This window comes from Nilaparvata lugens, chromosome 1 (assembly GCF_014356525.2).
Source record: "Nilaparvata lugens isolate BPH chromosome 1, ASM1435652v1, whole genome shotgun sequence".
In the NCBI taxonomy this organism is placed as follows: domain Eukaryota; kingdom Metazoa; phylum Arthropoda; class Insecta; order Hemiptera; family Delphacidae; genus Nilaparvata; species Nilaparvata lugens.
In genome coordinates, this window is record NC_052504.1 from 56,234,929 (window position 1) to 56,260,667 (window position 25,739).

At 34.6% G+C, this 25,739-nt stretch overlaps 2 protein-coding genes across 10 annotated transcripts in view; one reads left to right on the top strand and one right to left on the bottom strand.

The window, feature by feature from the left end:
• Window positions 1-287: 287 nt before the first annotated feature.
• Window positions 288-18,177, bottom strand: LOC111055436 (hexosaminidase D). 3 transcript variants are annotated; one of them, XM_039437327.1, is made up of 7 exons: window positions 17,860-18,177; window positions 17,141-17,292; window positions 14,892-15,247; window positions 13,383-13,591; window positions 11,292-11,545; window positions 9,140-9,331; window positions 288-646 (listed from the first exon to the last, which is right to left on the bottom strand). In XM_039437327.1, the coding sequence occupies exons 2-7, from the start codon at window positions 17,286-17,288 to the stop codon at window positions 369-371; spliced, it is 1,437 nt and encodes a 478-aa protein (XP_039293261.1). In that variant the 5' UTR covers window positions 17,289-17,292; window positions 17,860-18,177; the 3' UTR covers window positions 288-368. The 3 variants fall into 3 exon arrangements, with proteins under 3 accessions (XP_039293261.1, XP_039293246.1, XP_039293254.1); XM_039437312.1 differs by having other exon boundaries at window positions 16,925-17,292; window positions 17,860-18,166; XM_039437320.1 differs by having other exon boundaries at window positions 16,925-17,292; window positions 18,009-18,159.
• Window positions 18,178-21,624: 3,447 nt separating this feature from the next.
• LOC111058740 (SWI/SNF-related matrix-associated actin-dependent regulator of chromatin subfamily A-like protein 1) overlaps window positions 21,625-25,739 on the top strand; it is a 45,382-nt gene continuing 41,267 nt past the window's right edge. For 2 of the 7 annotated variants that reach the window (XM_039437349.1, XM_039437340.1), the window contains exons 1-2: window positions 21,637-21,750; window positions 23,771-24,285. In XM_039437349.1, the coding sequence (XP_039293283.1) occupies window positions 21,698-21,750; window positions 23,771-24,285 (568 nt within the window). In that variant the 5' untranslated portion in view covers window positions 21,637-21,697. Of the gene's footprint in view, window positions 21,859-23,733; window positions 24,286-25,739 lie in introns of all 7 variants that reach the window. The other 5 variants (XM_039437369.1, XM_039437356.1, XM_039437362.1 and 2 more) reach the window with 5 other exon arrangements.

Sequence of the window (25,739 nt, forward strand, 5' to 3'; positions counted from 1 at the left end):
CAGATGATTTTCATTTTTAAGCTTAGTGACTTATTGATTAATATTATGTGTATGCACTAAACTTTCATTCTGTATTTGTTCATTGTATTGTGTAGTAATCTGTTTTCAATTTTGTAATTGTGATTGCTTTTGAATACCTTGTGCGACAATTGTCTATATAGTATGTATTACTGTTCATGGAAAGTGAATAAATATGAATATGAATAAGCCCCTCCCGTCCCTCTAACCAACCGACCACCCGGTTTGTAAGCTTTACCAAAAAAGCAAGTTTCTCTGACTCACCTTATATAAAAAGTAACCTCGACTCAAAATTCTTCTTAAAATCGTCTATGAATACTGATTGAAGTATAGGAGCAACCAATATTTTATTATCCTATCGATGAAAATGTGAATGATGTTTTTGTGATACTGACATGCGAAGGACTGGCGAACGCAGTGCGGATGTTGTAGTCGGAGAACCAGCCGCGAAAGTGTGAGTTGGCGGTCATGGCCGTGTAGCTGTCATGCAGCGTGTAGAGTGCCGTCACCGCCGCGAAAACGCCTGCGCCCGGGAATGCGCAGTTCACCGGCGTACCCACCTTCTTCAGCGCATGCGCGTTGTCACACTTCAGCACACGTGTCGCTTTCGTGTTCGGCCACGACGAACCTGACAACAAACATTTTTCATCGATTTATTATAATACAAAAATTAGCAACATTACTCATATGCAAGCTCTTTCAAGCATTACCGCATAGAAGAATACCGAATACATAACATAAGTACTGAATTACACATGATAGTGAATAAAAATACAGAATTCAACAAGAATTGTCTAAACTTCAGAATTTTTTCCTCTCTAAAATTCTCACTGACATAATATTAATTAAACATTATGAAGAAAGTACTTGATAAATGACTTGGAAATGTGAAAGTTACAGTGACAGTAGTGACTAACCATATAGTGAAGTCTACCAACCTACATGAGAACAATTTATTCTACACAATGTTGTATTTCGACTACATCTTGTTCGGGCATATTAATTAGAAAAATGTTCAATCTATGTTCAAAAAGGCGTGGCAATACTATAATGTGAATAATGCATTACAATAACAAGAATTTGAAATTGAAAATTGAGAAATTACTTGAGTGAATGAGCAGTTGAATAAATCAATTTTAGAAAAACGTAAAACTTAAAACTTTCAAGCTTTAAAAACAAGTTTAAAGCTGTGAATTGTACACATTTCCACTTGCATTCTTCAGATTTATCGCTGAATAATTCAACACACTATGTAGCACAAGTCCAAAAAGTTCTGTCAGAAAGTTATACCAAATTACTCAAGATTAAAAAAATTAAATATTCTATAGTTTATTTATTTTGACTAAATTTGTTAAGTTCAGATTCAGATAATCTGATGTTCTGTTGAGAGTGATTATGTTTATTTTTGCTAAGAGTGATACCCACATGAGCTTCTTTCAAGTTATGTTGAGATCAATTTGTTATTTTCAGTACCAATAGAATACAGTGAGTTATTTCAATGATCCTACCGACGTCTTTTCGTCAATAATACTACAGATTGGAGAAGTTTTCAAATCTATTTAGAAATGAAATGGACCATAATGTTCAATTGAGGACCAAACAACAGTTGGAAGAAGAAGCTGAAAAGTTGATCACTATTATTCAAAAAGCAGCTTGGCAGTATACAAGGGAGCGTAGGCCTACTCATCAGACAGCAGGAGTAAACTATCCAAGAGAAATAAAAGATCTAGTAATCTTACATCTGTGAGGTCATAACCATCAATATTGCAACTGATACTCAGAGGATTCACATTATCAATCATAAGTTCCTTTAAATTAAAAACTACCGATTCATGTATAAAAATACACAAACCATCACTTTTTGAGAATTTATATGCATCATTAACATTATTATAGCCTGGTAAATTAAAATCAAATTCAGAATCGTCACAAATCTAAGTTTCAGTTAAAACGATTAAGTCAAATTTTATTTGGCTATTACTATCAAAATTTTTCCTAATACTTCTAATGTTCATATGAATTATATTTATACAGTTATTACTATCTTGCAGAGAAAAACTAAAAAAATCATTAACTTCAAGTGTTTCATAAATGTCCTCAGACAAATCATGATCCTGATTCGGCATAGTAAATTAATAACCAACATTAACCAGATGAAAATCAATTTTTGCTATCTATCTAGATGATTTCAAGGTCCATTGCACTTCTTACCGGTATCGGCTTCCTACCTTCTTCCTTCCTCACGAAAATTTTTTAAGCGAAAAATTGACAGCTCAGAGAATATGCGGCGAGCTGTTTGGAATGTGGTTAGAAGAGAGACTTCCGAATCAGTGGCCAATAAAGGTGTATCCTCTCTTTTAAAGAATGATACCGTCATCAAGTAAACACATCCCATTGCCAACATATTGAATAAGTATTTTATAAAATCAGCACAATTCATGAACAATAATAATGTAGGATTCAATCACAAGAAGTATCACCGCCCATGGAAATACCAGTCCATACAACAGCTAGAGCTTTTTTAGAAGGGACATGCCATATAGAGATCCGTGCTTAGAATACGTGACTCCCCAAGATCAGACAAGATCACCCAGTAATGAAGAAAGTTTGGATAGGGAAAAAACATACTTATTCCATTGTAACATACGTAGTGTCAAATATAAAATCACAGAGCTTCAAGCACACATAGAAACACTACCCTTCAATACTATAATGTGAATAATGCATTACAATAACAAGAATTTGAAATTGAAAATTGAGAAATTACTTGAGTGAATGAGCAGTTGAATAAATCAATTTTAGAAAAACGTAAAACTTAAAACTTTCAAGCTTTAAAAACAAGTTTAAAGCTGTGAATTGTACACATTTCCACTTGCATTCTTCAGATTTATCGCTGAATAATTCAACACACTATGTAGCACAAGTCCAAAAAGTTCTGTCAGAAAGTTATACCAAATTACTCAAGATTAAAAAAATTAAATATTCTATAGTTTATTTATTTTGACTAAATTTGTTAAGTTCAGATTCAGATAATCTGATGTTCTGTTGAGAGTGATTATGTTTATTTTTGCTAAGAGTGATACCCACATGAGCTTCTTTCATGTTATGTTGAGATCAATTTGTTATTTTCAGTACCAATAGAATACAGTGAGTTATTTCAATGATCCTACCGACGTCTTTTCGTCAATAATACTACAGATTGGAGAAGTTTTCAAATCTATTTAGAAATGAAATGGACCATAATGTTCAATTGAGGACCAAACAACAGTTGGAAGAAGAAGCTGAAAAGTTGATCACTATTATTCAAAAAGCAGCTTGGCAGTATACAAGGGAGCGTAGGCCTACTCATCAGACAGCAGGAGTAAACTATCCAAGAGAAATAAAAGATCTAGTAATCTTACATCTGTGAGGTCATAACCATCAATATTGCAACTGATACTCAGAGGATTCACATTATCAATCATAAGTTCCTTTAAATTAAAAACTACCGATTCATGTATAAAAATACACAAACCATCACTTTTTGAGAATTTATATGCATCATTAACATTATTATAGCCTGGTAAATTAAAATCAAATTCAGAATCGTCACAAATCTAAGTTTCAGTTAAAACGATTAAGTCAAATTTTATTTGGCTATTACTATCAAAATTTTTCCTAATACTTCTAATGTTCATATGAATTATATTTATACAGTTATTACTATCTTGCAGAGAAAAACTAAAAAAATCATTAACTTCAAGTGTTTCATAAATGTCCTCAGACAAATCATGATCCTGATTCGGCATAGTAAATTAATAACCAACATTAACCAGATGAAAAATCAATTTTTGCTATCTATCTAGATGATTTCAAGGTCCATTGCACTTCTTACCGGTATCGGCTTCCTACCTTCTTCCTTCCTCACGAAAATTTTTTAAGCGAAAAATTGACAGCTCAGAGAATATGCGGCGAGCTGTTTGGAATGTGGTTAGAAGAGAGACTTCCGAATCAGTGGCCAATAAAGGTGTATCCTCTCTTTTAAAGAATGATACCGTCATCAAGTAAACACATCCCATTGCCAACATATTGAATAAGTATTTTATAAAATCAGCACAATTCATGAACAATAATAATGTAGGATTCAATCACAAGAAGTATCACCGCCCATGGAAATACCAGTCCATACAACAGCTAGAGCTTTTTTAGAAGGGACATGCCATATAGAGATCCGTGCTTAGAATACGTGACTCCCCAAGATCAGACAAGATCACCCAGTAATGAAGAAAGTTTGGATAGGGAAAAAACATACTTATTCCATTGTAACATACGTAGTGTCAAATATAAAATCACAGAGCTTCAAGCACACATAGAAACACTACCCTTCAATACTAGTATAATATGCCTTGGAGAGCACTGGCTCACAAAAGATAACATTACAATTATGAACAAAATGACAGGTTTCCAATTAAAATCATATTTTAGTAGAAATACACCTAATGGAGGAACTGGTGAGAAGTGATATGAATGCTATAAATCGTCCTGATATTTGTGCTCTGGCAGTTGAGCGAACCTTTGAATGTTCACCTATCAGAGTAGGGAGAGGCAAGGGGGGAAAACCATTGATATGCATATGCATATACAGAACTCCTGACTCCAACAAACGAGAGTTCCTGGATAAATTGGAGGCTTTATTTTTAATGATGAACCAAGAACTAAATAAAAAGCAGGTATTGGTTTGCGGTGATTTTAATAGATGGATCAAGAAATTCAATTTTTAAAACTGATCTATTGTATATCCTAAATACTTTTGGTTTTAATACGTTGATTGACACACCTACTCACTACACTAATGACTCAGAATCACAAATACATTATATTGCCACAAATTATCTCACAACTAAACAGCAGACAGCAAATTTACACGTTGGTCTGTCTGACCACACAGCACAAGTTACTGCACTCCCAAATTGCTTGCAAAGGATCGAACCGAAATCAACAGTTATAAAACGCGTATTTTCTTTGGAACAAAAAATAAAACAGAACCTGGCAACAATTGACTGGGCCGAAGCTATAGGAATGGACACCTCTCAAACAATTGATTTGTATTTTAACAAGTTTCTACAAGTTTTATTAGGGGATTCGAAACACACTCTCCTAGGAGACCCGTAAAACTTAAAGCAGAATTATGCAAACCATGGCTTACTAGAGATATTAGAGTTTCTTTAAAGAAAAAAGAGAATTAAACAAATTATGAGAAATTCAATGGACATTCAATTTATTGAATATGTTAAGCAATATGACAATATTCTCAAAAAACTAATAAAACTGTCAAAAAAATCATGTAACAACAGCAGAGTGGACAAGGCAGAAAACAAAGCAAAAGTCACATGGGATATTATGAAAAAAGAGAGTGGCAAAATTACAATAAAACACGTAATTAAGGAAATGTTGATAGATGGTATTGGAGTTACCAATAAAAAAGAAATTGAAAAATCTTTTAACAAATACTTTCTGGAAGAAAAAATCCCTTGAGCATTTCCTTTCCTTACGACCCACACTTTCTACCCCTTCAACCACCTTCCTAGTAAACCTTGCCAAACTGGTGCTCTTCCCACTTCCTCAATCAACTCAACTCCAACTACTCTGTCTCCTTCACCTGGAATATTTCTGAATCCTCCATCAACTTCCTAGATGGCAATGTAATCCTTTCCAATTCCAATAACTTATCCACCAATACTTTCACCAAATCCACCAACACTCAAGAGTTCCTACACTTTGAGAGTTGCCATCCCTACCACATCATGGATAATCATGGACCACTTCATGGTGGTTGAAGGGGTAGAGGGTGTGGATCGTAAGGAAAGGAAATGCTCAAGGGATTTTAAGCTTTCAGAATGGGGGATGGAAGTGTAGAGGGATACCCTCTCCCACTTCCTCAATTAACTCAACTCCAACTACTCTGTCTCCTTTACCTGGAATATTTCTGAATCCTCCATCAACTTCCTAGATGGCAATGTAATCCTTTCCAACTCCAATACCTTATCCACCAATACTTTCACCAAATCCACCCACACTCAACAATTCCTACACTTTGAGAGTTGCCATCCCTACCACATCAAAAGATCCCTCCCACGTTCCCTCTCAATCCCAGGCCAAAAATTTGCAGTGATCCCCACCATCTTGACCAGTACCTCAAAAAACTCCACCAATCCCTCCTGAAATGTAACTATCCTGAAAGGTTGTTACAGAAACAAATCTCCTCCAAAACTGGCACTAATCCAACCACAAAAAATCCCAAATCCCACAAACTCCAAAGCTCTGTACCACCTACTTCCCTGGAATTGAAAACCTCAAACCTGTCCTTAAAGATATGTTCCATGTCGTCTCCTCCAATCCCTCTACCAAACATCTTTTCCAGCAACCACCCACCCTCATTTATAAGCAACCTCCCAACCTCAAGAAAATTTTCAGTAAAAACAAATCACTCACCTCTGATGAAATCCCAACTCCACCTGGTACCCTACCTTGCAAACGCCCCCGCTGTATAACCTGTCCTATCACTGATTCTTCCATCTCCTTTACCAGTCCTATCACCAACTACACCCACCAAATCCATCAATCCAGTAACTGCATCTCCAAAAATTGCATCTACCTCCTTTCCTGCAACTTCTGTCCTGCCTTCTACATAGGTGAAACCACCACTGCCCTAAACCTCCGGATCAACAATCACAGGGCTTCCTTTAAAAATAATACTTCCCTACCCATCCCTACCCATGGCTCTGAGCACACAACAAGAACTTTGACCAATGCTTCAAAGTCAAAGTCCTTGCCACTCTCCCTCCCACAGCCCTCTCCATAGATGTCAAGACAAAAGAATTGGCTTTTATTTGGGTGCTTTGAGCTGCTTCCAGTCCTGGTCTCAACAGACAGCAATAGTACCATAGCTATCAACTCTACACCAACTGTTTAATTAAATTGAAATAAATTTCATCATATCATAATAAATTTCACAGCTATCAAATATATATTAAATGTTCAATAAAAATGAAAAATAAATTTCCTTCAAGTTCAATTCTACAATTCCTTTTTCCAATTTTAGTCTAATTGTTTTTTGATTTCTAATATGTTAAATCTCCTCTTTTCTATCAATTCATAAGCTACACCTTTCCTTATTCATAACCCACTCAAATCTTAAATATCCCGTTTGTAACCGCCCCCTAAATACCCCACAATGTCCCCTGAATCTGTACCCTTTTTCTCTCCATCCGTCTGCACCGCGTAATCTGTGGTCTCTGCTGCTACAATTGACTCTCCGTGCGTACTCTGTTGTCACGACCGTTTGATTCCAAACTGTAGGCTACCCACTCACTGCTCGGTTGGGTTGAGGAAGGAAACTCAGTTTCCGAAAATTTCCGTTTCTAATGTAAGTTTCTAAGCTTTTTCAATCTATTTATGTCTTGTGTCTCCTGTTTTAATTTATATATATATATATATATAAGGAATGTTGATCGTTTTACAACGTTAGGAGCTAGCCACAATTATTCTACAAGACATGGTACCAATTTGCTATTTCCCCAACATCGTCTTGCCTTGTCTGAAGGGGATATAAATGTCACTGGTATTAAAATTTATAATAAATTACCAGATAGCTTGAAGTCGATTAATAATGATGCATTGTTCAAAAAAAACTTGAAAAGTTTGTTGCAGAAGGAGAGTTTTACTCGTTGAATGAGTTTTTGTCTGGCTGACTTTTTCTGATCTTTTATTGGCCCATATGAATAAAACCAGAGCAAAATGCTCATGAGCAAGAGCATAGAGCATAAGGTTTTGCTCATGAGCAAAAGGTAGAAGCAAAAGCATTTGCTCATTTTTATATGAATGAGCTTTACCTTATACTCTTACCTTATGCTCCTGAACTCTGGAGCAAATGCTCACGTATTTTAGAGATTTTTCATCAGCTGATTCGTTTTTGTAGCCTTAGTTTGTTTTTATAGCTCACGGAAGCGCTAAATATGCAAGTAGGGTGCACCACTTGTGTTTGCGTCGTCTGCTCTGTTTTCTATTTATGAATAGAGTTTTAGGTTAGTTGAGTTTAGAATTTTGAAATAATAGCGTGAAAAATGTCATCTCTATAATAATCTTCAACATATTCTTATAATATCAATAGCCTTCTTATAATCGTCCACACTCTCATCTTCTTAAATGCCTATCTCCTATTTTGTGATGGCTATCTTTATAACAGGTATAAAGATATACATCTTTTGTATTTATTCTTTTGTAGGGATAATGGTGATATATATAAATCATGGTTGAATCTAAAAAGAGTTTTATATTTCTCAACTATTGGTTGTGATCGTATCTGGTATAGTTTCCTCTTCCTCATACGGATTAGTTGAGCCATTTTATTATGAGCAAAAGGTGATAAGCTGCTCTAGACTAGACTGACCTTTTTTGAAGCATTTGCTTCAAAAGTTGAGCAAATGCTCTAGTTTATTCATACAATTTTGAGCAAAAGCTTGAGCAAATGCTCAAACTATTTTTTTGATGAGCATGAGCAAAAGGTTATTTGCTCACGTTTATTCATAGAAAATGAAGCAAATGCTCAACTTTATTCATATGGCTCATTATGTTAACTAAATCCAAAAAAACATGTTACCTATGTGTATATATATTTGTACTTATGACGACTACGATATACAGACATTTCTTGTTATTGTATTTATGCAGAAAATAAAGAATTTGAATTTGAATGACAATCAACATAAAAAAATTATGATCCTATTTTTTGTTATTCTTCTTATTCTGAGTCTTATGCCCACATGAGCTCAAAACTTGAGCGTGGGTGATGAGACGAATTCTTATGAGTGAAACCGCACAAGCGATTGATGGCCTTCAGAGATATTTCAAGATAAGAAACGTATTATCTCTATTATTATTATTATTATTATTATTATTATTATTATTCCTTTACGCAATTGTTATGATTATGTTAAAAATATAATAGCAATGTAACAGAATGAATGATTTCGAAAAGGAGAAGCTATATACATTCTGCTAATGGAATGGTCGAATGATTATAAAAATACAACAGCATTGAGAAAGGTAATATTATGAAAGGATTAGAACACAGTTGACTCACCAGCCATTTTTGACGACGACAAGTAGGCGAGATTGACGGCGAGCGAAGGAAAGCCGACGGGCAGCAGTTCGCAGAGCACTGAGAAGTGGTCGTAGCGCTGCCAGCCGGTCAGGAAGATGCCTCTGATGTTGACACTGCCAGCCAGTGCCGACACCACCTGCATCCACGCCACGTGGTTGCGCCAGTGGTAATCTAAACAACACAACAGTCTTCGTTTCACACATCATGGAGCCAAACAGAGTAGTAAAGCTCTCCTTTCCAATGGGTTTGCACTCAGATTTCCATCTGTTCTCAGGAGAATCTGTCAATGAGTTTGTGCTATGTTGTGAAGAAAGAGATTTCCATGTGTTCTTATGCGAGTTTCTAAATGTGTGAACAATAAGAACCAATGTTAGCCTCTTCCTGTACAGCAGACTACCAAGTCATTAGAAAGCAGCGCTTAACAAATAATAACAATTACCTATAAAATAAACTTACCTATATTAAACTTGACAAATTTTCATTAAAATAAACGATTCATACCTCATAATACTCGTTGATCTAGTAAATTTCAACTATTGTGACTTGTAACTTCTTCTCTGTTGTACTAATAACAGTTTTAATATTCTATTGATAGATAGATAGATATTACGTCTGGTTGGCCTCAACGGCGTCAGACAAGTCAAAGTGGTAGCAAAAAAGCAAGACACCATTCATGTTACATGAATTTTATATCTAGTGTATAGTCACTATTTGTCTTTGACTCTATTAAAGCAAAAGCACTCCTCCTTTAGAAATGATTTCAAACTTCGCTTAAACTCCTTTATCCTTAATATTTCCCGCAACCGAATTGGTAGTACTTGGTAAATCTTTCTACCAATATAACTACGTTTTTCTTCATACAAGGTCTTGTTAAAAGTCTGTAATAAACACCATCTAATATATACACGCATTTCTAAAATATACAGACAAGGAACACTAAGAATCTCCATTTCAATAAAATAATCCCTACAATGTGTTTGTGGATGCAACCTTAACATAACGCGCAGTGCTTTCTTTTGACAAATGGAAATTTGCTGAAGGTTACTCTCTCTAGCTCCCCATAGGACCACTGAATAAGTAATATGTGACTCCACCAAGCAATGATAGACCGACTTCAATAGAGTTTTATTATTTGATTTACTTAAATTCCTAAAGACAAAGATTCCACTCGCTATTTTACTTTCAATCTTATCCAGTGTTTACGAGTTTGTGTTTCTTGAATAGTTACAAATTTCTTAAATAACTCAATTATTATTCGTTAAAAGTGGTAATTGAGTGGAATATTTCTAATTAATTTATCAATTTAAGCCATCTAAATTCAAAATTTATAGTTTTAATGTTTATTTTGGGCCAAAATTTTATAAAAATTGTACACGTGAAATTCTAACCTTATCTTGGACTTTGTCATCTATAAATTTGGAAGAAAAATAGCACAAGGACCACCTTATTATTTTATCTTTCAATGTTATTACATTAGTGTTATTTGCATTGTAAATAAATAAATAAATCCAATTGTTCCCTCCAACCCAACCCTTTTTCCAGTTTCACTCCTAAGAGGTCCGTCGCAATATTGCAATATTTTCTTTCCGTATTAATAATAACGTTCATTTATTTATTATTCAGTTCATCTTATTAATGTTTAAACACGTTTTATATGATAAATTTTATTGAACTTTATTCTTTTGATATTTTTAGTCTTTTAATTGGTTGATATTTAGTTTTATGACAGCACTTTTATTCAACTGAAGAACTCTCACATGTATACATGCTTTATTCCTTATTCTTGATTTTTACGAACACATCATTGAAATGATTGAGAGAGAAACAAAAAGGCTCAACTTCGATTGAATATAATTTTGATGAATAAATACACTATATGAATAAACAAAACACATGAAATATTTGAACAATAAAAATGAAACCTTTATATGAAAAATTCTAATCAGGAGGTTGAAATGAAAGTGAAAATTTATAGTGATCTACAAAATATAACCTATAAACTTAGGTGTATATAGGTAACGACATTGGGTATCAAGGCGAGTCAGTACATCTGAAAATCTTATCTCTTCCAATAAGTCATATATGAATGAATGAATAATTTGAACAGTTCATAAAATTGTAGGAATCCTACCTATATCAGTAACAATCATATCTGATCCGGTGGCCCCTTTGAAGGCGGATGCGATCCAGATGTTGGGGAAAACCTCGGCGTACTTTTCGGAGATTGCAAGCGAGACGTCGACGGGAATGTCGAGTGTGTACTTCCACACAACAGGCTCCACCAGCTTGCCCACGTTCGAAGCGAGCAACTCCTCCAGGCTCATCTGTCTGAATTCGTCATCCCACGCCAGCACTGTTATGCTCGGTTTCTTGCTTTTGATATACCTAACCAAAACAAAACATCAGCTTCAGTTATAAAAACGATAAAATGAAGATATACAAGGTGGGGCAGTCAAACGGCACTATTTTAGGTATTAAAATAACTTACACAGAAAATATTTTTAAGTAATATATTTCAACAAATAGTAAGAACACGAATGGAAATTTTTGTTAAAAACAGAAAAATTGTTACTTTTTGAATATTACTCCAGTAAGGTGGCGACCATCATTTTGCACACATTCTCCAAGTCTTGAACTGAAATTCTCACTAACACGTCGTAGCACCTCTGGTGTTATTGCACGAATTTCTTGTGTAATCCGCATTTTTAAGTCCTGTATTGTTGCTGGACGAGTTTCAAAAACCTTTGACTTGAGGTATCCCCATAAAAAGAAATCACACGAGCTTAGATCGGGTGATCGAGGAGGCCACTGAATATCCCCATTCCTACTGATCAAGCGGTTCGGAAAAAGATTTCTCATAAGATCCATTGATACTCTTGCCGTATGGCTAGTTGCTCCATCTTGTTGAAAATAAGTGTCTTCATTCACATGAAATCGTCGAAGTTCAGGAATGAGGAAGTTGTTCAGCATTTGAACATAGCGAGCTGATGTTACTGTAACGGCGTGGCCGTTGTCATCCTCAAAAAAATATGGGCCAATTATTCCATTCGTAGACATCGCACACCAAACATTCACTTTCGGCGAATGGGGTGGCCTTTCATGAAGCTCTTGAGGTGTATAAATTGTTAGTCCAAACAGAAATGGCTTTCCTGCTTGGAACAGGCGCACGAGGCGCAAGATGAAAATGTAGGCGGAACTCGCGTTGTGCACGAATGAAACTTCGGCCATTTTCTAAATATGCTGTAACAATGAAGCCGCGCTGTTCACCGGTCCACTTCTCCATGGTTACTAACTTCCAAACGTCTAGAACATTCCGGTCACTGCTACTTCCCCCACCATACACCTCCTCTACTACACTGGCTTTGTTAAATCGTGCGGTTTGACTGCCCCACCTTGTATATACAGTATAAGGAAAAGTTTATTAAGTTTCAATTCCAGATAATAGTGTAGCATACATACCTTCAACCGCATCACACATTAATTCAACATTATCACGCTGAAAATAAGTAAAAAATAAATACTTCATCAATAAATACTTCATTTAAGAATACTTCATTTAAGAATAAATAAATACTTCATCACAAAAATAATGAATTTTGTTCTTAATTGAATAAAATGTCTAAGGGTGGCCACTAACGACAGGGCAAGTGTGTTGAACATGTGTGCACACTCATGTCGTCATACATTGTTGTGTCATCACAGCGAAAGGCTACGAACAAAATGTTTCTTGGTTAGGTTTTTGTATATACGATTTGTTGTTGTTGATTTTTCATCGCTGTTCTATTTGAGGTTAAATTATTTTTGTATGATTATAATTTTTGTGATTTTCTAGTAATTTATTTATTGTTATCGGTTGTTTATTTTATGTTAGAACTGTTGTTTTTTGGTCGAAGCCTCTTGCTGATGACACAATATGCATGACGAGCATGTACATACTTGTTCATCACATTTTGTCCTGTCATTTGTGGAAACATAGTGGAGCGGCAAATGTAGCTTTAAGCTTGAGTGTTGAATGTAATACATGTATTTAAGTGAGTTAACATACTTCTCCAATATATGCGCCAAAATTGGAACTCATTGGAAATAATAAGGTAATTCCTATGCTTGCCTTTATAGGAATCCCAGCAAAAGATATGAGATTATTTCAGAAAATGAATAATATATTGTTTGACAATATATGATACGTATTACTTTAATGTTAATGGTGAGTGAATGAACTGACTTGGCGACAGTGGTCATGTGATTGAGAAACAGGTCTCGCTTGTCCCACTTGAGGGAGGCGATGCGCTGCTGGCACTGTTCGCAGTCACCCAGGTAGTAGACCTCGTCGCTGCCAATGTGTATCAGCTGAGAGGTCGGGTGCAGCTCAAGCATGTCGTCGATCATGTCTTTCAGCAGAGATAGCGACGCGTTCCGCGACGGACAGATCACCTGAAAACACAAGCACAATGTCAAGTCAATTTCAATCAAATAAAATGAAATACGAAAATAATCTTGTATATTATTAAAATGTCTTTCTATTTCAATGTAATTTGTGTTTAAAATGGAGATTCAATTTCAAATAGCTGCCTTATTATATCAGTAAGATAAGTTCGATCATTGTTCCACGAGGTTCTCCTCTTCTAAAGATGGAAATGTCTCTTATGTAACTGTAGTGCACTTGAATTTTCTATGTGAGTTTATCTTCTGCACATGAAGTGCAAATGATGTTAACGAATTCATTCCTTAAATGTATTGCGGAATTACAGAGACCACAATGTATAATAATTATTCTATTACATACAACCTTTTCTATGCTTGCCAAGTAACTTATGTGCATAAAAATGTTATTTTTTATAATAAGTGCACACGAGTTATTTTTTTATAATTAGCATGTGCACTTGACACTAGTAGCTTCAACTGTACCTATTTAATAAGACCAGTACCAGAATCCACAGGAAAATGAATGTCCTTTGATATCTCATCAACGTTTAGCCCCATTTATTCACATACATTTCCAATAATAAGCATTCAAATCTTCAAACTTCACCGATTTATGTGATTGTATCACAGTTACACTATCATTATCAAATTCAATTTGAATATCACTGCTGTTACAAAATATTTGAATAATTCTCTACTTAATGCTTGAAACTCCATAATATTATCACTTGTAACTGGAAATCACTTATATTGTATGTTTTTCAAGAAATCAATTAAAATTTCAATTTTTTAACTATCATTCTGTAGAATTATTTTTTGTAATATACATGAATTGAGGTAATCCAATGTTTTAAAATCCTTGACTCAATAAAATGTTTTAGATTAATCTATAATTTACGGATGAAAAATAACATTTTGTAAAAAAAATTAATAGTATTTCTTGATATTTATAATAGTCTAATATTTAAAATATGTTAATAATTTATTTATTCTACTTCCGGAGTGCATGTGAGTATCAACCTAAACAAGAGGAAGATGAATATGATTTATAAATTATATCAAAAATTATAAAAAATCCATATTAATTTTTTAATTTGATTGTATGGTATGAGATGTTGTGGTATTTCTCCATAATTGAAAGAATAGTTCAGCTGAAGATGTGGTAGGTGTAGGTTAGGCCTATAGGTGTGGTAGGTTATCTCGAAATAGTCTCACCATGAAACCTGGTTCTGTAATGTGAATTGACTTTTGAACAGAAAAAGTGGTATTGACAACATCAACATCCTATTCTTTAAATTATTTTTTTTACCTGAGGATATTTAGGTACTTCGCGCAGATGTTTGAACTCCTTCAGCTTCAAGACAAACTCCAGATGTCCGAACGTTTGTATCAACGGAATTACGATCAGATCGTTGTCAGCTGCCAATTGAATGATTTTAGCAATATCGGCCTTGGAGTAGGCGTTCTTAGCCGTCAGTTGCACGTGTCGATAGGGAAACATGTCTTCGTATTCGATGAGTAGTCCAGTGCCTCCCAGCTCTTTGATTAGTGGAAATATTTCTTCATAGTAGGATACCCGAGGTGGCGCACCCTTCAGGTCTAAATGGACAATACAGTGTCCTTTGAAAACAACGGGTAAGTGTTGTGAGGCCATTTCACTCAGTTCTGCAGAGAAAAAAATGATCTATTATTTATAATTTTGATGAAAAGAATATTTTGCAATGAATTGATAAAATTTGTTGAATGTGCATTGATATGTGTGGACCTTCTCCATAATTATTTGAAAAGTTCAATTTTTATCAAATCCAAATTTATAAATATGTGGACAAAAATAAATTAATTTACACATTTGATTAATAGATCATTATTTCGGATTTCTGACAGATCAGCTTTCTGATCAGATTTCACTGCTGAATAGAGTACTGAATAAAGCTGCTGAAAGTTGAAAAGCACTATTGCTAGTACTAAAAAATGATCAATGGAAGAATATCCAGTCATATTCTTTACAAATCAAAAGAACGCGAATAGAGTTTTAATTGAGTAGAGTAAAAGTAACTTTTTTAAGGAAACAAGTGACTGTGATAAGTATAGAAATGGATAAATTATTATACAAAAGGACTTAACATATTGTAATTAAGACAGCGTGCCTTTTCTTGTATTTTCAATCACAGAAAATTGAACCAAAAGGATCAATATATTTTGTGTCAAATTACGATTTTAATTCAGATAAAATTCTGATATAGACCTGAATAACATAAATCTTAAGCATGCAGCTCTCTTGGCCAACAAAATGCAATTGAAACAAACCTAAAAAATAACACAAAATACTAAACACATAAGCAAATAGCATGCATATTGGGTAACAAACGAGTCCTAGGGAAACAAATGATAACGAAACATGATAATAAAGAGTATAATACATGTAGGTTTTTTCTCAAGAAACTCGCAGCTGGATGAAACAGCTCACATACTTTTTGGAGTTGGTACATACCCAAATTCGAAAGCAAAACTTCATAGCACAACATGAAAACTAAATTGGAAGCATGATGTTTTCTTGGCTGCAGACGGAGTAACTCACCTATGTGCAAGCTGATCCATTAGACTGGAAACAAGTGAGTTATGCCTAATTGTCTCCTAACTGAATGCGAATTACTCTGCTTGATAAACCTATAGAGTACAGTACTACAAAAGCAGACGATATAAAAACACAATATAGTATTGAAGAACATGCTAGCATGCATATTTTCTAAGTAATAAGAAAATAGTAAATAGGATGAACTAAGAAAATAGAGCTCTAACACTAGAATCTTGCTTTACTGATAAAGTATTCCCCTATCAGAACACATTGGTTGGAATAAAAACAACTTGATGATTTCCCGGTCTATTCACTGTGGCGAAGGCTTGGAAAACTAAACTGAACTGGATATGTATAGTTTGGTTAATACGTTTCATTCGTTCATCGATTCTGGAACAGATATGATTTCGAAGAATTGAGAAGTTAAACTGAATAAGCATTTTTAATTGGCATATTTCCTCAGCTGATATCCCAATGGCATGCATTTTGTGCTTCAGCAAACCGGGATTCATCAACAGTTATGAACTGTAGTGAAAACAAAAATATCAAAGTGAACTAAACTAATCATGCATTTTTGGCATGTAGCTTTCTCATCCGTATATATCCAAGGCAACATGCAATTTCGGCACACAGCAGACAACTATTCATCAACAGATATACAATCTGATGAAGAAATAATGACAATACTAAACATGCATTTTTCAGCCTGTACGTTCCATCCAAAGCAGCAGACATTTCCGGACCAATGGCAGACAACAAATACCTACTATTTAGTTTAGCACCCCCCTCCAGATCACCCCCCGGTCCCCCCAACAACTGCGACTCAATCGCACGCTGCCTGCTCATATGAACAGCGCTCTGCGTCAGCGGCATCAGCTCATTGACGTTCTCTAAACTATTATCTCTGACTTTTGCACCCGTTTGTAACAGCTCAGACGGATATCTGCCGTCGACGGCCGTTTTAATTTTGTCATCGTCGCTACCTGTCGCCTTGTATACAATAAAGAGCAGCGTCATCGTGATCATTGCCAGCAGGATGCTTTGCGACTTGGCTCGTATTCGTGGCAGGCTGAAGCAGGGCATGTATTGGCGGCCGGAGGCGCGTCTACCTCTTGATGATGCTGTTGTCATCCTTCTGCAAAACAAACAATAATATTCACCTTAAATTTATTCATAAAATATTAAGAATTATTTGGAACATTTTACCCATCATGTTTATTTTGTGACTGAACATAATCATTATTTTAAATACACTTTTTGAACATACTATTACCCATCTGAATTTGAGAAAGGAAAATTCTCAATCTATTTGTGGATGCTTGGCTAGCTACTCGCCTTTTGTTTGGCAGGCCTTCGTTCGCCTCGTCTCAAGAACGATTGGAGCGGAGGCGAATGAAGACAAGCGCAGGCATCCACACTCATGAGCTAGTCTTTATTTGTATGCACTTGGCGAGAGTGTGAATGCGACATAATAGTGATAGACAATTGTGCACTCTATCTATACCTTGTCTTCTAGCTATAATAACTGAAGTAGTTACTACAATTTTTTTTAGTTTTAACACACAAGTAGTGTTAAGTACAATGATATTCAATCAGTGATTGCTATAGATACAATTCAAAATGTTAGCATAAGGGACTGTTTTCATAATATGAAACTTATTAAAACTTAAAATTTAATTGCTGACATTATTTTTCAACTTACCCAAAAATCGTCAATAATTTAGAATTCAACACTTATTTGTAAATGGATTGCATGAAACTGTAGTTTTCTTAATTTCATGTAAATTTATTATTGTTGACAAATTCAAATTAAGACACTTGAAGAGTTTTGATATAAATACAGTTCTTTACCATTAAAAATTATTGTTTCTCCAGACATTGATAAATTAGGAAAACATTTTAATGTTCAAAATTAAATAAAAGATACACAATCGGCAATGAGGATCAGAATGAATTATTTATATTTGCACTTTTGCTTGCAAAACACACATCCACAGACACAACAGACGATTTTGTTTTTGAGAAACATCAGCTGTTCCATTAGTATTTTGAAACGATTGCCAACTACTAAAAATTTTTCAAAAATATTATATAGCTTTTCTATAAATTTGTTCAGAGGTTGAGTAGCATTATCATATTTGAATAACATTTTGAATATATTGATTTTTTCATTTATCACAACAAATTTTTTTATAAGGGCAACAAAAATTATCTAATTGCTCGAGTTGTGAGTAAACAATATTTAGTTGTTCGAAGAAGGTACTTCGATAATGCTGAAAAGTGAGAATGGCTCTCAATAGCAGCTTCTCTTTGTCTCAGAAACAGAGTAACGGCCAGCAACAGTCACAGTTATCACATAGTTATTCAAAAGTACTCTTTGAGTATCTATAGTGAGGTCCACGTTATAATGGTAGTGTATGATTTGCAATGGTATCGCTATCCTTGTCTATCGTTCAAAAAATTAATTAGGTTTCATAGGTGAAAGGATAGGTTAAGGGGTTAGGATTTTGCTTTGAACCACATTTTTATGTTTTGTTCTGAAGATGACAAATAATTCTAAAGTATTAAATGTGAAAGGGTCAGAGGTTGGGTTTCATTTAGGTTATATTTGATAATGTTTTATGAGGATAGGTTAGGTTTTTGCTTTGAAATTGCAATATGCTAGGGTCCAGGTACAGTTATGTTTTTTGATGTTTCAAAGGTGGAAGGATAGGTTAGAGGGGTTAGGTTTTTGCTTTGAAATCTGAATTATTAAATGTGAAAGAGTTAGGGGTTAGTGGTTAGGTTTTTTGGGGTATATCTAATAATGTTCCAAAAGGTTAGGTTAGGTTTTTGCTTTGAAATTGCAATATGCTAGAGAGGACTAGGGACCAGGTAGAATTATGTTTTTTGATATTTCAAAGGGGGAAAGATAGGTCAGGGGGTTAGGATTTTGCTTTGAAATTGCAATATGCTGGAAGGGATTAGATGTTTTTACCAAAAGTTATGTTTATTGATGTTTTAAATGTAAAATGGGTCGTTAAGGGGTTAGGTTTTTGCTTTGAAATGACAATAAGCTGACTTAGCTATAGTGTTCTTTAACATCAGTTAAATAACTCACAACAAACCACTCTTGGTCTCAGTCAGCAGCGTATCGCGCATGCGTTAGTAACGGTTTTTTCCCGTTCCATTCAGTCAGCTTTAGAATGTAACATTCTTTGTGATGATGGTTACCGAGCACTGTAACTGGAGCCAATCGTCATTCTATTCTTGATGATGATATTATTATCCAATGATGATTTATCATTGAATTCAATATAATAATCAATATATTATCATTTTATTGAATAAAAGAAAGAGTACTTATGAAGAGTATGATTAATAAAATATAATGGTAGCTATTTAACTGATGTTAAAGAACACTATAGCTAAGTCAGCTTATTGTCATTTCAAAGCAAAAACCTAACCCCCTAACCACCCCTTTTACATTTAAAACATCAAAAAAACATAACTTTTGGTAAAAACATCCAATCCCTTCCAGCATATTGCAATTTCAAAGCAAAATCCTAACACCCTGACCTATCTTTTCACCTTTGAAATATCAAAAAGCATAATTCTACACGGTCCCTAGCCCTTTCTAGCATATTGCAATTTCAAAGCAAAAACCTAACCTATCCTCATAAAACATTATCAAATATAACCTAAATAAAACCTAACCCCTTAACCTTTCACATTTTAATACTTTAGATTCATTTGTCATCTTCAGAACAAAACATAAACATGTGCTTCATTTCATGAACATGTTCACAAACATGTGGTTCAAAGCAAAATCCTAACCCCCTAACCATCCTTTCACCTTTGAAACCTAATTAATTTGTTGAATGATAGACAAGGATAGCAATACCATTGCAAATCATACACTACCATTATAACGTGAACCTCACTATAGATACTCAAAGAATACTTTTCAATAACTATGTGATAACTGTGACTGTTGCTGGCCGTTACTCTGTTACTGTGACAAAGAGAAGCTGCTCTCTCAATAAATCCTTTTCATCAAATGCTACCAAACACAGAGAATGTGTACCAACACAACATATCTTGTGAAATGGAAATCTATGCCAAACACATATTGTAATGCGCATATGTCCTTCATATTTCCAATTCCGCCGTCCCAGTCCTGCTGGATCGAATCCGTTCTCTTTGATAGCGGTTACTATAGTGAGGTCCACGTTATAATGGTAATGTAAGAAGATAGGAGAAAAGGGTTGCCAGATCTTAGCCTTGCCACCCAAACAGCTGATACTGGTATATCTGATGAATTTAACTGTTTATTATTGTTGAAAATAGTTAATCATATTTTATTTGTGAAGAAAATATATTTTTTAAAGATGTAATAATTGACCGAGCGAGGTGAGGTCTGAAATTCAAGTCGACGGTTTGGCATTTCTCTTAATGTTTAAATGTTTATATGTTCTTATGTTGCGCATTTAAGGCAAAACGCAGTAATGGATTTTCATGAAATTTGACAGGTATGTTCCTTTTTAAATTGCGCGTTGAGGTATATACAAGGTTTTTGGAAATTTTGCATTTCAAGGATAATATAAAAGGAGAAAGGAGCCTCCTTCATAAATCAATATTACCATAAAAATCAGACTATAGAATTATTCATCATCAATCAGCTGTCTAGAGGACTATAATACTACCTGTTCAAAAACATCTAACATCTTGAAAATTTATCTTTCCATCAACGTTAGTAGACAGTTGACTATAATACTACCCATTCAAAAACATCGAACATCTTGAAAATTGTATCTTTCCATCAACGTTGTAGACAGTTGCAGCCAGACCTGATAACAGCACTCACACTCACATTCCGGGACAACATGTCACGGTACGATAGGACAGAAAGCTCTATATTTATTTAGGATTTTTTCTAGACATTTTAAATTGATAAATTATTTATTAATTTTCGAGAAAACATAACAACAGGTCAATCTAACTTACTGAGTTCGGGGTCTACTGTTCACAGAACTACTAGTAAACTTTTATGATTGAGATTAAATATTTTGTCAATTAGTTAAATTTCCACATTGTTGATGAACGATGTGGCAACATCGCAAATCGTGAAAGTGATAGCGCCATCTGCTTTGTTGAATGATAGACAAGGATAGCAACACCATTGCAAATCACAAACTGCCATTATAACATGGACCTCACTATAAGCAGATACGCGTGAGATTTTTGTTTCATGTTTATTGCAGAAAACTATTGGAAGACTCAGATAAATAAAAAAAATTTCCATTTCAATGCCAAATCCTAACATTTTCACTCAGCCTTCGACTTTTTGAACAGTCAAAATTTTATCTTTCAAGTTATATTATTATCATTGCTTGTTCAGTAGCCTACATCGTTACCAAAAACTCATTACGGTAATCGTTACCGCTCGGTACTTCTTCTAAAAACTTGCTGGCGATAATCTAAACCATCCAACCAAGTCCAGTTTGAATTCAAATTACTAACCTTAAAATATTTTTCTTGAAGTGCTAAAATAGATTTATATGAATTCCTCTTTCATTCTTAAAATTTTATTCAATTTCTTTAATTCATCAAGGTATAAGGTTCAATACTATAGAATTTATCTGCTTTAATAATGCTAGTCAGTATTTTTATTACCAACGTATTGAAGACTAATTATTCAGATTGATTTGGGATCTAAAGAGTAAGTTTATTTTATAGGAATTGTAAACATTGTATGGTTGTAAAATCTTGCTTGAAAGCTCTATGTTATCTACTGATCCATATATAAATCATTCATTTTTACATTGTCTAGAAATAAAAACTTTAGAAACAACAGTCTCTCAAGCCACCTATCTGACATCTTGAATGAAAAAGACTAAGAAATTGTCAAAAAACCACTGATTTATTGATAATTAGAAAGACCGGTTTCGGTTATTACACCATTGTCAATCTCTGATAAACTAAAACTACTCTGCTCTTGTATTTAGTTTTAGTTTATCAGAGATTGACAATGGTGTAATAACCAAAACCGGTCTTTCTAATTATCAATAAATCAGTGGTTTTTTGACAATTTCTTAGTCTTTTTCATTCAATATGAATAATTACCACAATATCAACTTCTCAACTACACAAAAAGTATCTGACATCTGTCACAGATCAAGCTCAACTCTGACATATATGAACACTATCCTCAGTTAAATTAAAAATGTACATTAATAATGTTATAAGATTATTAAACCTCACCTATAAGGACGCTACAGAATTTTGGTCGCGTTTTCTTTCTATAAATACGGATAGCATTTAATTATGGGAAACACTACACAAACTGAATTACGCTCGTATAGTGTTCCCCATTAGAGAAAATGCTATTGATAACGAGAAAAAAATTAATGTTGTGTATTTTTCACTCATTACACTTGGGATTTAAGACCTCAGCCTTGAAACCTTATTTATAGGCTACATACTATTAATTATGTGGTATTTCATAGTTTGATGATTTTAAGAATAACATTATTGAAGACTAGTGTAACCTGCCCCAAATGGGAGTAGAAGATCTCTAACTACTTAAAAGAAGTCATGGGAACTTGAGTAACAACGAATATCTGCTACGTAATTCATTTCTATTTTATAAAGTAATCCATTTTGAAGAAAGCAAAATACACTAAATTATTAGAACAAAAGTTTGATTTTAAAGAAACTACGACCCATAAGATTTTGCTAACCAGATATTAAAATATTCACAAAAACCTTGAGAAATTTACTACAACCAATGATTACTAATAATTAGGGTCTCGGACGGGTGTAAGTTTTCTTAAAGAGCTATAATTTTTGCACTCACCCACAGCTATCACTCCCACTGATAATCCCAAAACACAGGAAACTCATGGCTATCATGACGGAAAATTAATTGTTACTAACTTCACTGATTACATAAGGCTATATGGTTTTTTGATACTCCCAATAACGCAGTTGTCTAACGACTCAAAGTTTTCCGTCCGGAGAACTTCCCCCTCGCCACGTCAGTGTGCCAGAAGGCCTAACTGCTGCTCGTGGAAGAGTCGGTTATCACGGGATTCGGCAAGCGTTTACTTGCCAGGTCTGCAATATTCCTCTGTGAGAATATCTGCAGGCTACCAAACATCCGCCGTCTCCTTGCCTCGTGGAGCCGCCTCATCCGTGAGAACTACCAAATATCCCGGAATTTGCTGGTTCTCAGAGTCGTTTAGACATAAGTTAGCAGAATCTTAATGTCGCTGCAATAATTCAACTTACCAAATAAAATTTTCCCACTAAAGTCCAACTACGGAATTTGTTATTCTAATATCAGAGTCTTTTCTCCTGAAAAATCTTGAATCTCAAACACGTAAAAACAATCAATAAAATAAGTAATCAAATCATACCCATATCACACTAGCATTGATCAACGTATCTTCAAAAGTGCAAATTTTAAATTAATATTGTGTCCTGGAAAATGGTTAATCTCTTACTAAATGATAACTCTAGTATTTCTCAAGTGTTCTGAATTGCTACACCTAAAAGAAACAATATTGTTTACACTTTATATTTATTTAGATAGATTTCTTGTTTTATTTTTTAGAATTTTATGTTTGAAGGATGTCATCGCTCACTCCAGAACAACTAAAACGGATAGAAGAAAACCGTCTAGCAGCTATTCGAATTCGTGAGGCCAAACTGAAAATTCAACAACAAAATGTCGGAAATAAGCCCCTCATTCGCACTGCACCGCTGGCCTCTGCTAACACCTATGCGCCCGTGCCCAGAGCTGGTTCAGCAAATAACAATTCTATACAATCTAGCATATCCCGGATTGCAACTGAAATGAGAACGAATTTCTATAGCAGCAATAAGGACGCTGCGCCTAAAAGAAAGCTACAAGAACTGGCTGTCGAATCAGGGCCGGCAAAAAAAACCGGAGGTTCTCTCGACAATAAATTTAAACAGTTTAACTCAAATCAGCAAACGGCAAGTGTCGCTAACAATCCGACTGATTTCTTGAAAGTGACTGTAGGTTTTTGCGAACTAATATCAGATAGTCGATTCAGAGTGCAAATGGATTACAATCAAAAGGCGCTCGATCTGTTCAAAACAATTCCTGGAAAAATGTATGGTAAGTTGATCAAAACAATGTCATTTTATGAGCTAAACAGTAATTGACTTGCAGAACTTGATACTTAGAGCAATGTTATAATTCGGAAATAGGGCTGAAACAGGCACTTCGTTCTAGCGTGTTTCGGACGCTATTTTCCAACAGATAATCATGAAAATGGTACCAAATTGTTCAGAAAGATTTGGATATCTCGGGCTGTACCGCCAAATTTTGATATCACTTATCAATTTTTTTCTATTGAATGTCAAACTTTGCCAAATTTTTTCCAAGTTCATCGAATTTTAAAGTCATTTTATAGTTGAAGAATTGGAATTTGGCGGTACGGCGCGAGATGTCCAAATCTTTCTGAACAATTTGGTACCATTTTCATGATTATCGGTTGGAAAATACCGTCCGAAACACGCTAGAACGAAGTACCTGCAAAGTACTCTTAATCAAGAAAGCTTCAATTCCGTACTAGCCTTTTGAAAAAGTGTGGTCGAACTCACTAACACAGTCCCAAACTGTTATGATTGTGAGTACACACACTCACACACAACCGGAAAACTGGTTTTCGGTCGTCAAAACAATTAATTGTCTCTGTTCAATTGAGATATTGCCCGTCTTCTTGTCTGCGCTATTGTGTTTTATGTTATATACTATATTCATATATGCTCCTCTATTATTCTATATGCTTATACAGTTTTACATTCATATTATTATTTATTCCCATTTTATTTCAATATCACATGAAATCTGTACTATTATTCTATTTGTACAGCGATTTGGGAGACATGGTTCATTCTTCTCTCATCGAATTCTTTATAATCCACGTTCGGTCATAATCATACTATTATAGTTCATGCTTCAACGAAAATTTCTGCAATAAAAAAAATACTTTTTGTATACTGCAAGATTTCCAAGATAAGCCAATTCTCTGTTCACTGTTTTTTTTCATTTACATTTACTTTCTTTGAAGTGGTAATAGGGTACAAGTATTCAATTGGAAGAAAGGTGAAATGCAAAAACTAATGTACAGTATGACACTACATTGTCATTGTCCAGGAGTGGTAACGGGTGAGGGGGGGTGCATAGACTGCATCCTTGTCATTGTAGTGAGGGGGGGGGTTTCCAGTAGGGTCAATATTGTAACGAGTGACGATCTTTCTTTTAGGAATGTTTTCTGAATCGTGCTAATACAGTCACAAGTACTTTGCTTCTGAATAAAACTTTGCTTATGAATCATAAACTTGTTTTGGGTTTAGGCGCCTGCTGGCGCCTGTGCGGTAGATTCTATTTCATTCATAACATAAAATAGAAAAAGAGACAGTTGAGTTAGCAACTGTCCATTGATCAGTTGTTTACAGGCCGTTGCACATATAAGGTGATCTGCACTTGTTTTGGTGAATCAGGAATTAGATAGGCCTACTTCTCGTAATAGCCCAGTCAATGAAGGTCCAAAAAAGCAGTTTCGA

Coding starts and splice junctions, on each gene's coding strand:
- LOC111055436 (XM_039437312.1), bottom strand. CDS start 17,288: ATGACAACAGCATCATCAAGAGGTAGACGCGCCTCCGGCCGCCAATAC. Junction 13,592..14,891: donor AAGTACCTAAATATCCTCAG/GTAAAAAAAATA, acceptor TTGTGTTTTCAG/GTGATCTGTCCGTCGCGGAA. Junction 11,546..13,382: donor CACATGACCACTGTCGCCAA/GTCAGTTCATTC, acceptor TGTTTTGGTTAG/GTATATCAAAAGCAAGAAAC.